This window comes from Camarhynchus parvulus, chromosome 6 (assembly GCF_901933205.1).
Source record: "Camarhynchus parvulus chromosome 6, STF_HiC, whole genome shotgun sequence".
Lineage (NCBI taxonomy): Eukaryota > Metazoa > Chordata > Aves > Passeriformes > Thraupidae > Camarhynchus > Camarhynchus parvulus.
Window position 1 is genome coordinate 23,705,942 of NC_044576.1, and position 13,456 is coordinate 23,719,397.

At 41.8% G+C, this 13,456-nt stretch overlaps 2 protein-coding genes across 3 annotated transcripts in view; one reads left to right on the forward strand and one right to left on the reverse strand.

Moving 5' to 3' along the window:
• The window catches only part of SLK (STE20 like kinase), a 49,840-nt gene extending 39,028 nt beyond the window's left edge, over nucleotides 1-10,812 (forward strand). For both annotated transcript variants that reach the window (XM_030950660.1, XM_030950661.1), the window contains exons 13-18: nucleotides 475-604; nucleotides 838-962; nucleotides 1,889-2,077; nucleotides 3,249-3,374; nucleotides 4,898-5,011; nucleotides 5,511-10,812. In XM_030950660.1, the coding sequence (XP_030806520.1) occupies nucleotides 475-604; nucleotides 838-962; nucleotides 1,889-2,077; nucleotides 3,249-3,374; nucleotides 4,898-5,011; nucleotides 5,511-5,657 (831 nt within the window). In that variant the 3' untranslated portion in view covers nucleotides 5,658-10,812. The remainder of the gene's footprint in view (nucleotides 1-474; nucleotides 605-837; nucleotides 963-1,888; nucleotides 2,078-3,248; nucleotides 3,375-4,897; nucleotides 5,012-5,510) is intronic.
• A 473-nt stretch (nucleotides 10,813-11,285) lies between these two features.
• COL17A1 (collagen type XVII alpha 1 chain) overlaps nucleotides 11,286-13,456 on the reverse strand; it is a 37,133-nt gene continuing 34,962 nt past the window's right edge. Inside the window, exons 53-57 of the mRNA XM_030950659.1 lie at nucleotides 12,966-13,376; nucleotides 12,637-12,777; nucleotides 12,017-12,079; nucleotides 11,696-11,767; nucleotides 11,286-11,529 (exon numbers count right to left, since the gene is read on the reverse strand). Coding sequence (XP_030806519.1) covers nucleotides 11,480-11,529; nucleotides 11,696-11,767; nucleotides 12,017-12,079; nucleotides 12,637-12,777; nucleotides 12,966-13,376 — 737 coding nt within the window. The 3' untranslated portion in view covers nucleotides 11,286-11,479. The remainder of the gene's footprint in view (nucleotides 11,530-11,695; nucleotides 11,768-12,016; nucleotides 12,080-12,636; nucleotides 12,778-12,965; nucleotides 13,377-13,456) is intronic.

The following is a 13,456-nucleotide window of genomic DNA, read 5'->3' on the forward strand; positions in this document are numbered from 1 at the left end:
CCTGCCCTAAGGACAAGATAAACCACGCAGATCTGAAACTCAACTGTGTAAATAAATAGGCTTTAGCTAATCACTCAAAGCAGAATAACCATACGTACCTTTATTTTCTTACATACATGAATAATTAACCCTTTTTAGAATGAGATCAACTTTAGATTGAGTATTGTCTTTGCTAGCTCTGAACCTGCAACTTGTTTTGAGGAGAGACAAGAGACGGAATGAGTTGCAGATAACTGGCTAGATTCTTACCTTTGGTCTTATTTCTGTATTATTTAAAAATAAATATGCTCTTACCTACACTGTACACAGAAAATACAAAAGATGGATAATTTGATAGCCAAGGCACCCTAGCTCAAACTTTCATAGATGTATTTGTTTTCATATATAGCTAATGCTGAGAGGACTGGGAGTTTCATTAACATGTAATGTGGTTAGAAGAACCCAATTTAATTTACTTCTATTGGTCTTTACCAGGAGCAGGAGTTTGTGCAGAAACAGCAACAAGAACTGGATGCATCTCTGAAGAAAATAATTCAGCAGCAGAAGACAGAACTGGCCACTATTGAACGAGATTGCCTCAACAACAAGCAGCAGCTCATGAGAGGTACCCAGCACTCCCTTGGAAACAGGCACTGCTGTTTAGTGAAACAATGGTCTTTCTTCACTTTATGAAATCAAAAACCTGCATGTCTAATCTAGAACTGTAACAAAAACATTTGCTATGAAACAGCATTGTTTTTAAAATGCACTTATAGGCCACTTCTGAACATACACCAGGAAGTTGGGAAGTATGGGATGGGATTGCAGTTCCTGAACTAACCTTTCTCTTTTTTCCAGCTCGTGAAGCTGCATTCTGGGAACTGGAGGAGCGGCACCTACAGGAGAAACACCAGCTCCTCAAGCAGCAGCTCAAGGATCAGTACTTCATGCAGAGGCATCAGCTGCTTAAGAGGCATGAAAAAGTTAGTGTTGACTTTGACATTTTCTCTTGTGTATTGTAATATCAATTTCTTTTATCAAGTAGTCTTAATATCTTTCCCAGTGTTTGCACAGGCAAGACCCAGACAAGTATTTTGAAGATGTTATATGCTCTGTTGAAATTCTAAAAATCTTACTCACCTGAGTAATATATAGAAGTATAAATTATGTTATTTTCCCTTTTGATTCTTTAAAAAAAACCTACCAACCAACCACAACATCAATCTTTTACTATAAAAAAGAGCAAATTCTGCTTATCCACCAAAACCAGTTTTGATTTGTGTTTAAACAAATCTGTTCAGAAGTAAATAATCCTGGAATTAAATGAGCAGAATGAACTGGATTAGCTTCTAGGCAAGTAGCTGACAACTGTCTCTTTATAGCTATTTTCCACAAGGCATTTTGGTTTTTATAGAATGCACAAAAGCAAACAGTTCAATTTTTGAAACTGTAAAGCAGGAGGGTGTTGTTTGAGGATCTCTTGGTGATCAGAGCATGAGCAGCCTCCACTGAAGGCTTGTTCTGTCCACTCTGGTTTATGGCATGTGGGCTGTTGCTTTCCCCAGCTCTTTATAAGCAGACTGCCCCTCCACAGCTGTACCCCAGAAGTTCAGTTACACAAAAAGGAGTTTCTCCTTTTGAATAACAGGCTTTGTAAAAGGCATTACAGGAGTTGAGTAAGCACTGGTAAAATATATGTGTATTTACATTTATTAGAGAATTTTCTTTGGGTTGGGCAAGATCCAGAGCTCTCTGCAAGAAGCCCCTCCTCCCCACTGTTACTCCTGGGGCTGGGAATGGTTTCTGCTGAGAGGCACTGAGTCACACCAGAGACTTATTAATGAAAAGACATGCATACTGTATAACATCACAGCTACTGTGTAATATTTCCACATGGTTAACATTTCAGGAAACAGAACAAATGCAGAGGTATAATCAACGGCTTATAGAGGAGTTAAAGAACAAGCAAACTCAGGAAAGAGCCAGACTGCCTAAAATCCAGAGAAGTGAAGCAAAGACTCGGATGGCCATGTTTAAGAAAAGTTTAAGAATCAATTCATTTGCCTCTCCAGACCAAGATCGTGAAAAAATTAAGCAGGTAATTAATTTATTAATATTTAATAGTTTTAATAGTGTAAATGCTGAATGTGATGTAAATGTGAGGATGGAATAGAGCACACTGTCACGAGTTCTCAGATGGTACCAAACTGGGCTGATGCACTGGATGGGGTCAGAGGAAATCATCCTTCTCTGCTGCTCTAGTGAGCCTACTCTGAAGTGCTGGGTCCAGCCCTGGGCTTCCCAGTACGAGTCAGACATGGATTTATTGGAGTGAGTTGTGCAAAGGGCCTTTAATGGCTGAGAGACTCAAGTGTCTTGTTACACAAGGAGCCACCTGAGGTACCTGGGATGCTGCAGCCTGGAGGAGAATAGGCTCAGGAGGGTCTTACCCATGTGTTTAAGTATGCAACAGAGGGAGCAAAGAAGGTGGAGCCAGACTTTTCCCAGTGGCGCCCAGTGACAGGGTGAGAGGCAGCAGCCACAATTGAAATACAGAAAATCCAACTTCAACATGAGAAAACATTCTTGTAGTGGGAAGATGGTCAAACACTGGAGCAGATTGTCCAGAGAGCTTGTAGAGATGCTAAGAACCCAACAGGACACAGTCCTGCATAGCCTCCTCCTAGTGACCCTGCTTTGAGTAGGGAGGTTGATCTTTGCAGGTCTCTTCCAACCTCAACTGTTCTGTGATTCTGTGAAACATTTTTAAGGGTGCTTGATTTTTGTGAGCTTTTGAACTAAAGCTGTAGGTATTCACTCATTCTTTAAAAGGGAATGCTGTGCAGAGGTTGAGAGGTTTGCTTTCTAATGCACCACAGTCACAAATCATGGTTTCATATGGTGAGTACTGGAAGGATGACAAAGGTGGAAAATATGGTCTCCTGTAGCTGTTTAACGCCAGCCTAAACCAATGCTTGCAGCTGGACTGCTGTGTCACAGCTTCAGAGGGAGGTAATTTCAGGAATCTGGAAGTGAAATGTGCTGTGTTTTAAGGAAAAATCAGAGTACAGACAGAGAAATGGAATTAAAACTGTAGGGAACTTCCTTTGTAAGAATTTAAAAAAGAAAAAATAGAGAAAATTACTGCTTGAATCTTCTAGAACTGTTCTTCTCAGTATGTGTTCATTCTATTAGATGCAGTTCTTTGACTCATGCAAACTGTTTTATTCAGAGGCACAATATAAATAATATCTTATTTTTAATTTTAGTTTGCTGTTCAAGAAGAAAAGAGGCAGAAGAATGAGAGACTGGCGCAGCATCAGAAACACGAAAACCAAATGCGGGACCTTCAGTTGCAGTGTGAAGCAAACATCAGGGAACTACATCAGTTACAGGTTAAAAATAGATGATATTAAATGACCATTAAGTGAGAAGACTTAAGTTAATACCAGATGCAGGCAAAGCAGAAACACCTTTCCTTAATTTTTACTGTATAGTTTTTTCAACTTTGTTTTCAAAGGCCTGCAGTGCACTGCTTTGCCAGATTCATATGTTCCCATTAATTAATGAGGAATCATTTTAAATGAAGAAGAGCATGACCCAGAAGCACATGATCACTTCTGGAATACCTGTCAAGTTCCCAGGGCTATTTTCTGTAGGCAGCATTTCCTTTTAACCTGATTTTGCTGGAGTGTCATTAATCAGAACAGAGGTAGGCAGCACCAGGCATTACCCACGAGAAGTTTGCAGCAACACAGGAATGAGGAGGTTTTTACCAAATGGTGCCACTTGCGTGTGAGCTTCTGGAAGGTACTTAAAAGGAATTCTCTTCCTGTGATAAGGAGCTCTGATTTGTCTCTTTTGGTATGCATTTTGTAAAAGTTTCTACTGGATACCAGAGGCCAGATCTCCTTTTCTGTTAAATCAGCTTTTCCCAGTTTCAGGGACACAAGGCAGTTTTAAAGCATTAAATGATCACCTGCTGATAACCTTTGCTTAGAGAAATCATGCAAGGACCAATGAAGCTCATTCTACTCTACTCACTTTCTTACATCCTGCAAAAACAGTCCCTGGCTGTGCCACTAATATGCCCCAGTAAATCCCCAAGTACCGTGGGAGCTTTGTGAGAGTTTCAGCTCCAGTAAAATAGAGCAGATTAGGGCTGCTCTGAGCTTCACAAGGAAAACTGGCCCTTTGCTGCACTCAGGTCTAACCAAGTGCTTGTTTGTGTTGCTGTGGTTCTGTACTCTGCATCAGACCCATTTGGGACTGGAACTCTAGAAACACAACCATCGCCAACTGCTCTTAAAAAAGTGCAGAGACTTAAAGCCAAATAATTGATTTTTTTCTTGTCATGCTTCAAAAGTCCTCTAAAAGTGAGGCAGATGCCTAGGTATCTGAGAGAAATGTGAAGCTGAGGTGTGATTTGAGCCTTGTCATAGGGCAATTTTGAGGCTGCTTCTGCAACCACCTTTGTCTCTTCTCTAAGCTCCATTTGTTTGTCTCAGCTCTTGGCACCAAGAGTTGAAATATTTCCAAAAAACATCTTCCTTTTTAATGTAATTTGTTTTAATAAATTATACAGACTATCTTTAAAAAGCAAAGCAGAAATGCTGCATGACCTTGAAAAGCATCATTAGGCAGTGAAACACAGTTTTGAGTAACACTCTCAGCAGCTGCCTTAATGATGCTCAGCAGTGTATTTGGATTTACGAGTGTTTCTTATCTCAATTGGCTCCGATGGAAAGATCAGCTTTTGAAAACACAGCCTTGTAACATACTTTCATCTTGTAATTATTCACGTCACTATTTACACGGAATAAGCTAATTAGAAAGAATTAGGACAACATATGTCACTGTACAAATGTTGAGTTGCCTAATCTGAATTAGTTTTACATAAGGATTATCTTGTTTTAAGAATGAAAAATGCCATCTACTGGTTGAGCATGAAACTCAGAAGCTAAAAGAGCTGGATGAAGAGCACAGTCAAGAACTGAAGGAATGGAGAGAGAAATTGAGACCAAGAAAAAAGGTAAATGGGAGCAGTTCATGAGTCAGGAAATTATCAAGGGTTTGATCTAGAAAATACAGACAGTACAAAAGTATTGTAGAGGAGGAGAGTCAGGCTGCTGTACAAAGCTGTTGCAGTTCACTGTATAATAAAAGATGTTTAAAAATTGCATAATCTGAGCAAAGGGCAGGTGCACCAAAACAAGCTGGGTGTTACCAGTCTCTTTGCAGGGCTCCCTCCTGCAGCACATGTATGCAGGTTTGCATGGAAAACTTAGCTGGAGCTAAATCTGAGGCTGGGGATTTATTTCAGAAGCCAGTAGGTTACTGCAAAAATTGAGTGATATATAGGAAACATATAGCTGGTGGTGGGGGTTGGTCTTGGGGGATTATTTTATTTTAAAAGGGAACGTAGTAGAGTTTCACACGGTTCAGAGATTGATCAGACAAAATGTCTCCACAATAATGGGTTTCTTGTACTTTGCCTTGTTAATCCTGTGACAATCTGATTTTGGTTTTAGATGCTGGAAGAAGAATTTGCCAGAAAACTGCAGGAACAGGAAGTTTTCTTTAAAATGACTGGAGAATCCGAATGCCTTAATCCTTCAACACAAAGCCGGATTTCTAAATTCTACCCAATCCCCAGTCTTCACTCCACTGGGTCGTAACTCTGGGAACTTCTGGAGGTTTTTTGGTGTTTAGAATTCTCCCTCCTTACGGTCTAACCTGACTTACCCGCGGCGTATGAACATCGGGGACCTCACCTGTCTTGTTTTCAGTGGAGACAATCAGTGTCAGGAGCGCTTTATTCACTCCCCTGAACAGAAGAAACAAATCAAGTGTTGGTGTACAGTAGTATTGTTACGTCCTTCAGATGTTTCAAGACTAAGTGGGCTTTTTATCCCAGTCTCTAAAAGTACATTACCTATGCTTTTGACTTTAAGCCTAAAATATTAATTATGCTCTTTCTCATCATAAAAAAATGGTTTCTCATCTGAACATTTAAATGGTGTAATATTAGTTCTGCTACTGTGTTTTTAAGCATCAGATTTCTCCATGAGAGAATTCCACAATTGAAACTGCCATGAGAGGTTTAAAATTTTATAATGTGAGCAGTCTTCATGGCAAGGACTGAAACTAATTACTAAGAACATGCCAGTAATCAGAAAAGCAAACCCTTATGTTTAAACACAATTGGCAAAAGCAAAAGCCTTTGCAACTTCTTTTGAAAGAAACCTCTGGCATAAATTAAACTGAGCTGATCTCCGTGACATGTTTTGTCCATTAGTTCCATAATGAAATGGGGTGCTAGTTTAATTAATACAGTGCCTGAAACACTTAGATATGCTGATCCTGGCAACAGGATACTGTTTTGTCATTTAAAAACACAAAACTCCTTAGCATTGCTGTTACTGTACAAAACAAGATTTCTTGCTGCTACTGCCATTTTTGTTGTAAATCCTCACCCTAAAATATTTTGCACTAAAATATGTAAAGGTGAAAGAAATGCTAACTTTAAAATGCACGGTTTATTATTTTCTTTAGCTATTACATACAGGTGGTTAGTTCTACAAATTGAAAAACTGTAGAATGTATTTTTTAGAAAGCGGTGTGCAAAATGCACGTGGTTTCTCTAACTGTACCTGGAATGGGTAGAGCCATTGTTCTGTTCTTACCAAAGTCTGTTCATTTGAACTCCGTCACAGAAGTGGAGGTGGATGGTCATATTTATAAATAACCATGGCTAAAGTCTGATTTCACTAGAAGTGTTAAATTTCTTTTTTTTTTATTTTAGTCATTTTATTTTAAGGAAAGATTTAAGTTAAATATACAGACAAACTCTTTATGAAACTGGGTGTTCTGCTTTTGTGTTGGCACCTACTAACATAGGCAGGTTTTATTTTTTGAGTTCCTAGATGCACCATAAGTTATTTGCCTGACTGATCTGTAGTGGGAAATCTGAACTGTGTCTCCTATAGCGGGGTAGGGAAATACAGCTGTATTAGGTCACTTTTGCTGCACTCCTTTTGGTGGTTGAGTCATATCAAGACAGTGTTAGAAGCTGTACTTGGGTATGTTGGAGCTCCATTTGTAAAATAGTATTTGCTTTCTGTCTTTTGAGGCCTGATGTTCTCTGATATCTTTGGGCATCAACTGCACCTGTTTTGTTTGCTTGCTTTGACCGTGCAACTGGTGCCCATTCCATGACGTTCATTTCATGGGAACAGTGTTGCTGCATGGCAATGAACTCAGAAATTAACATAGGACTTTAATCAGCTCTGGTTGAAATCCTTGGACGTTGAACCAGTATCTTCTCAATGAAGACGCTTAATTTACAGCACAGTAAAAAGAAAATTGGAAAATGCATGTTTTAATTTAAATTTTGTAACTTTTTGATAGCATAATTACTTTAATAGCTAGCCTTAATTTCTGGCATTTTATTATTTTAAATGTGTATTGTGTACTGTTGTAAATTCACACACCATATCTCTAGAATGTTCTTTGTTGCTAAATGCAAAGTTTTTTGAATTGTTTGTTTAGTAGGGAGAAACAAGTCTTTGAAGACCTTTTACTTTTTAAGCTCCACCTTCATAAGTTGACTGTTACTAAGATAACATTAAATAATCTTCATCTCTATTTAACAGAATTTGTTTGCAATTTCATATGAAGTAGGCTCAGTGCTTTACCTGGAGTGTAGGCAGGGCAGGCAGATTTCCTCTTCTGGATTATGTCTACGTTCATCCCCATTAAATCCTCACAGGGAAATGTTAATAATCTTCTTACGTTTTTGGTAGTTTCAGTGATACATTGCTAATATGTATTGGCATTCTGTTTACCTCTGTCTGAATCTCTTACATCTTTTATTTGAAGATCCTTTTCACACAGGCCCTGCAATCTGATCTCATTGTAAATTGCACAAATAACTGTAACTGAGCTCTGGGATGAAGGGAGGGATCGGATGTGGCGATGGAAGCCTTGCTCGGGTCTCCAGGTGGGGAGCTCTGTGAAGCACTTGCAGCCTTGTGAACTGGGCTGAGAATTGATACCAAGCACAAAAATATGTTTACTGAGTGATAACAAGAACTAGCATGGGTACTTACTTGTGTAGACTGATAAAATTGGGTTTAAGTGTTGCAGAATGTGAGAGAGGTGTTACAGTATTGTATCAGTGTCACAAAATTCAATTCAAATTTAATTTAGTCTCACATAGGCCTAAAAGACATCTCCTGAGATGTGAAATCCAATCTTGGTACTATCTCACATCACCTCCCTAATGAATGTTAGCAGCTCCATCTCTAGGGTGGTAAAGTGTATTTTCTGCAGCCAAAACAATGTACTTATTTACAAATTCTTACTGTTTGGCAGATCTCATTGTCCCCACATATGCTCCTCCAAAGCTGATCACAAATCAGTATTTGCTCACCATTGTGTTTTACTACATTGTAAATTCTGTCCACAGGAAAATGAGAAAAGGCAATAAATCCCTGGATTGCAGTGCTGTGTGTGAGTTGTCCTCCTGTGTTTACAAGTGATCCTCATGGAAAACCTGCCTGCAGGGCCTCAGCCTCCCACCATGTGTTTCCCAAGCTCTGAAAGTACATTTTGCACTGCTTAAGGCATCCAGGGAGATCCGGGGCTAAAGGTCTTCAGGTGCACCTGCTACCTGTTTTTAGGAGATTCTGGCTGAGGAGGAGTTACCAACCCAGCAGAAAATGGGCTGTGGCAGGTCTTGATCTTCTAAGTTCCAGGGGAACTTCCCTGCTTATTTTATGAAGAAATACTCCAGCATTTGATCCTCTCTGAGCCCCATAAAGCACATTTTCCTTCTGCAAGCACTCTGCTGTCACTGGTATATACATGAGAACTATATACAGCATGTAAAGATACGATACTGAAGTTGTTATTCATATGATTGATTATGTAGGTCCTGATTTATAAACACCTTCTGAAGGAAAACCTTTATTTGAATTGGCATCTGAATTCAAATTCCCTGCTGGCAGGGCTGCACTGTCCTGACCATCAGCATTCACCCAGAGTGATTTTTCATATCACATTAAAAACTGATGTTCAGTCTGAGCTGCATCCTTTTTTCCAGGTAATCTTTTAAGCTAATATTCTTTTAAAATTGCATTCACAGGTACTCAATATCTGATCTATCACACAGTTAAAGAAATTATTCTTCTGTCCCAAAGGACCCTATTCTACTGAATTATTACCCTTAAAAATTGGAAACATAGCACCTTAACTAAGACAGAGCTAAGCAAAGCAGCAATGAAATAGCTTTTGTCACACCATGTCTTTTGTGACAGCAATATCACATAGGAAGTTTAAGCTGGTTCTCCAATTGAAATAGTATCTGCCTTGCAAGTATTTCAAGCTTGCTTTGGTATAGGAAAGATTCAAATAGGTGGATTAAATTCGGGCACTTTAGTCCACTTTTAGGTAGCCTGATTTTCAGAGCTGTTGTGCAGCTGTAGCTCCCAGGACCTCAGAAACACATCCTTGCTGAAAACTGAAATGTGCAAATAAGCTTGGTGCTAGTTGCTTCCACTGATCTACTGCTTCTTGGTTCATCTGCTGTGGGGAAAAGGGGCAAGTTTGAGGACAGTGACTCTCTGGTTGTTGGAGGAAAGGGCAGGGGGGAGTATTTAGGGCCATCACTGTGTCGATAAGTCCAATGTTAGCATTTACACTCTCATCATTTGACATCAAAATCTGTACTTTTGGGTCTCTGAAACTTCCTTGTGTTGATGTGTCCATGCAAATTTCCCATTCCCAGGCTACTTCTGCCATCTTCACAGCAGTTGAAGTAAGATTAGAGAGAATTAACCTTGTTCACAGGCATGCCAAGGCCAGGATGCCCCATCATTTTTCAGCCTTGCAAAAGATGAGAATGGATAAAGGGAAGGAGAAGACAAAGGAAATTACAGTGGTTCTTTTACAGAACTTTTACTTGTTCTGCATTTCTTTTCTCCAGCTCAGTCCTTGTGCTTTGTTTTTTGTAGCTCCTTTGCACATCCAGTATCTGGGCAGTCAGTGGTGCCAGAGGAAAACCCCTTAAGCAAAAACATTCTCATGCCCAACCCATGAGAAAGGGCTCATGTGCTTTCCCTGTACTGAAAGCAGAAGGGAGTGGCTGAGTCCAGGGTTACCCTGATTTAACAAAGTCTTCCACACCTACAATTAGATGGTAAAGCTTACTTGGTAATGAGAATCACTCCTAAAATGGTGAAAAGAACAGATACTAGGAAGGGACATGGAGTGTTTTACTGTCACCCCATTTTCTGTCAGGAAGCCAAGCAGAGCAGGAGCATCCTGTGACAAAACACGTGCCTGAGGCACCACCGGCCTCCCTCGTGTTCTCCCAGCAGTTTGTTGAATGTTTTGTGTTAACTGCAAACCAAGTTATTTTTGCCTTACAGAAAGCAACCAAAAATCATGAGATGGATGAATAATTGGCTAAGGGTCTCTGTACAGCTTGTGGAAGTGGACTTGCAGTAGCAGCCATACAACAGTTTTGGGAGTTTTTTTGTCTTGTTTTTCAAAGTAATTTCATTCATGGCTTTCTGTAGAATATTGTAATAATTCTGCTGTAAATACAATAAAATCACAGTTTGCTGAGATTGCCTCAGTTTTGTTGATGAAAAATTTGCATGAAATATAAGTGATTTGTACAAGTGTTTGAGTGAAGGGGATGATTGATGATTTACAATGTTTAAAGTAACTGAGTATAAAAGTATTTAATGTTGTGCCATTCTATTTACCATTGTACCTCAGAACCATCTCAGGTGCCTCACCCTGCCCCACAACAACCTGCAAGCACAAAACGGCCATCCTCAATAGTTCAGGGATGGAGCTAAAAACACACTTTAATTGGGCTGTTTACATTAAAGATTATTTTTTACCAGAGTTAAAAAAAAAAGTACAAAAATATTTTTTAAAGATGAACAAATTACTTTTAAAAGTGCTTTGGTTTGGCCCCATGTGTGTCCTGTCTCACTATGCTGCTATAAATGGGCTCCACTTGGGGTTGGCAGAGCTGCTGGAAAGGGAATCCCAGGGCAGTGCAAGACCATGGTTTTTCACAGGGCCTTGTGGGCTGCATCTGATCCCTGACAAACCAGGCATTTGGTGGGATGGGATTGTTTTCTTTTTTCTGCATAGTTGGCTAGTTGTTAAAAAACCCAGGTTTTTACATATCTGGGAGTAGTACAAGAAGCCTGGACTACGTGAGACAGGAAGCCCTTGTCAGCCCAAGGACATTAGCCTGGGAGCTCAGGGGCACGAAGCCAAACATCAGTAACAGGAGCAAACAGCCACATGAGGGCCATGCTGGACACACACAAGAGACATTCAAATCTGAACTATCAACTCTAAGGGGTCGGCTGAGCAGTGAGGATGTTTTAGCATTAAGGCAGTGAAGACTCAGGCTAATTTTCTATAGGCTGCTGGGAATGCTGCCCTGTGCATAACTGAGCTACCTCTTTCCTTAAACACCAACAGCTCTTCTTTTTCTTCTGCCAACATACAGCTGTTCACCTGGGGACCAGAAAAATCAAAAGGAGGGTTAGTTGAAAAGACCATGTAAAAAGACAAAAGATCCAAACCAAAAAACAGGCTGTGTTTTCCAGCTATTTCCAGGGATGGGCTGGTGCCACTTGTGACAGTCAAACCCGGCTCTCCTGGGAATGGCAGGTGTTCCTACCTTTCTCTCCCTTCTCTCCTTTTGGTCCCCTGTGCCCATGTCGTCCTGGTGGGCCCATTGGCCCAGGGTCACCTGAAGGAATGAGAAGACCAAGTTTGCCCTTGAGCACAAGTGACCCACAGACAGGGACAGGCCAGGGGAAGGGACACCAAATCAGGACAATGTTTTGGCTGAGATCCTGAAGGTGCCACCCTCACTGTGAGAGGGTGTGACCTTGAGCAGTGCTGTGACCACTGTGGTCACAGTGCTGTGACCTCTGTGGTCACAGTGCTGCTTCCTGGCCCTGACAAGGCTGAAGAGGGAAAGGATGGCAAGCCTTACCTTTGGGTCCACGATAACCCCTCTCCCCCTTTTCACCGGGTGGCCCCTGGATGGCACCATGTGCTGGAGAGGGAAATGAAGGAGAGAGTGATTGAATGGGAGAAACCACTGCCCACCCAGAGAAGCTGTAAGTCACACTAGAAGAACATTTCTCTTGGTTAGATGGCATTAGACTGACAGCAAGGTTTTTAAACAGGGTTTTGGTCCCAACAAAGTCCCAAGGACAGGCTGTGATGTCATTTTACCAGCACTGCTCTGTCACTCTCTCTGGGTGTCCTGGCTGTCACTAGGGCTGGAGCTGGCCCATGCTCAGGGTGGGGAATCTGAGAGCAGAGTGAGCAGCTGGTTCATGTTTCTGTATGTGTGCCAGCCCAGACACATTAAAATGGGCCACAGAGCTTGTAAGCACAGAGACCTTCAGGGTTTGGGATGAGTTTTGTACCAAGAGTGGGAAACCGCACCTCCCCAGCAAGCAAAGAAGGAGATGGAGAGACCATCCACCTTCAACTCTGCACCTTGACTTTTGCAGCGTGCAAAGGTGAGAAGATCAGTAGGTCTGTGAAATGTTGGGGACATCTAATATGCATGAGCCAGAAATGCCAAGCCAAAATGTCACTCACTTCTGAAGAAGTCCATGAGGTCTGCGGTGACATTGCCATAGGCTGCAAAGACCTTGCTGATGCCAGGGGGACCAGGAGGGCCTGGGGGACCTGCAGGTCCCTGTGCCGTGTAAGACATCAGGTCCTGGAGAATACCTCGGCCTGTGGAATTAAAGATGTCATTTGAAAGGAGCTCTGGGAGAACTGTGGCTGCAGGCTGAGGCAGAAGGTATAAGGGAGAGGTGCAGGCAGCAAGAAGGAGAGGGAAGGGAACAGCGTGACCAGGCACAGGGGGTGTGGAGGTGTAGGCTGGGACAGGGAGGGTCAGGATGAGCAGGCATTGCACTCACTCTGCAGGCTCTCTGACACACGGAGTGCCAGCTCATTGTAATCCAGGGAACCAGTGAAGGAGTTGCTGTAGGATCTGCTTGACCCTGCTGATGATCTGTGTGATTCCTCCTCTGTCAGCAGCCCATCAAAAGACCCAGCAGTGCCCATGGAGGCATCGTAAGCGCCATCGCTACCCACTGAGGCATGGTAAGAGGATCTGCTGCTCATGGAGCTGCCATACGAGCTGCCTGTGCCCACTGAGCCCCCGTGGGAGCCCTCAGCACCAAGGGATCCTCCATGCAAGTCCTCAGAAGCTCGTAACCCATTGTATGATGAAGACATAGACCCAGACACAAAGCCACTGTCTCCTTTGGGTCCTGGTGGTCCTGGGGGCCCAGGGGGTCCTGAGATGTAGCTTCGAACTTCATCACCTACAAAATACAAGGGGGGACACTGGGCTTGACAGAGATACCACCTGAATGAAGACTGGAGTGTGAAGTTCTGTCTCACC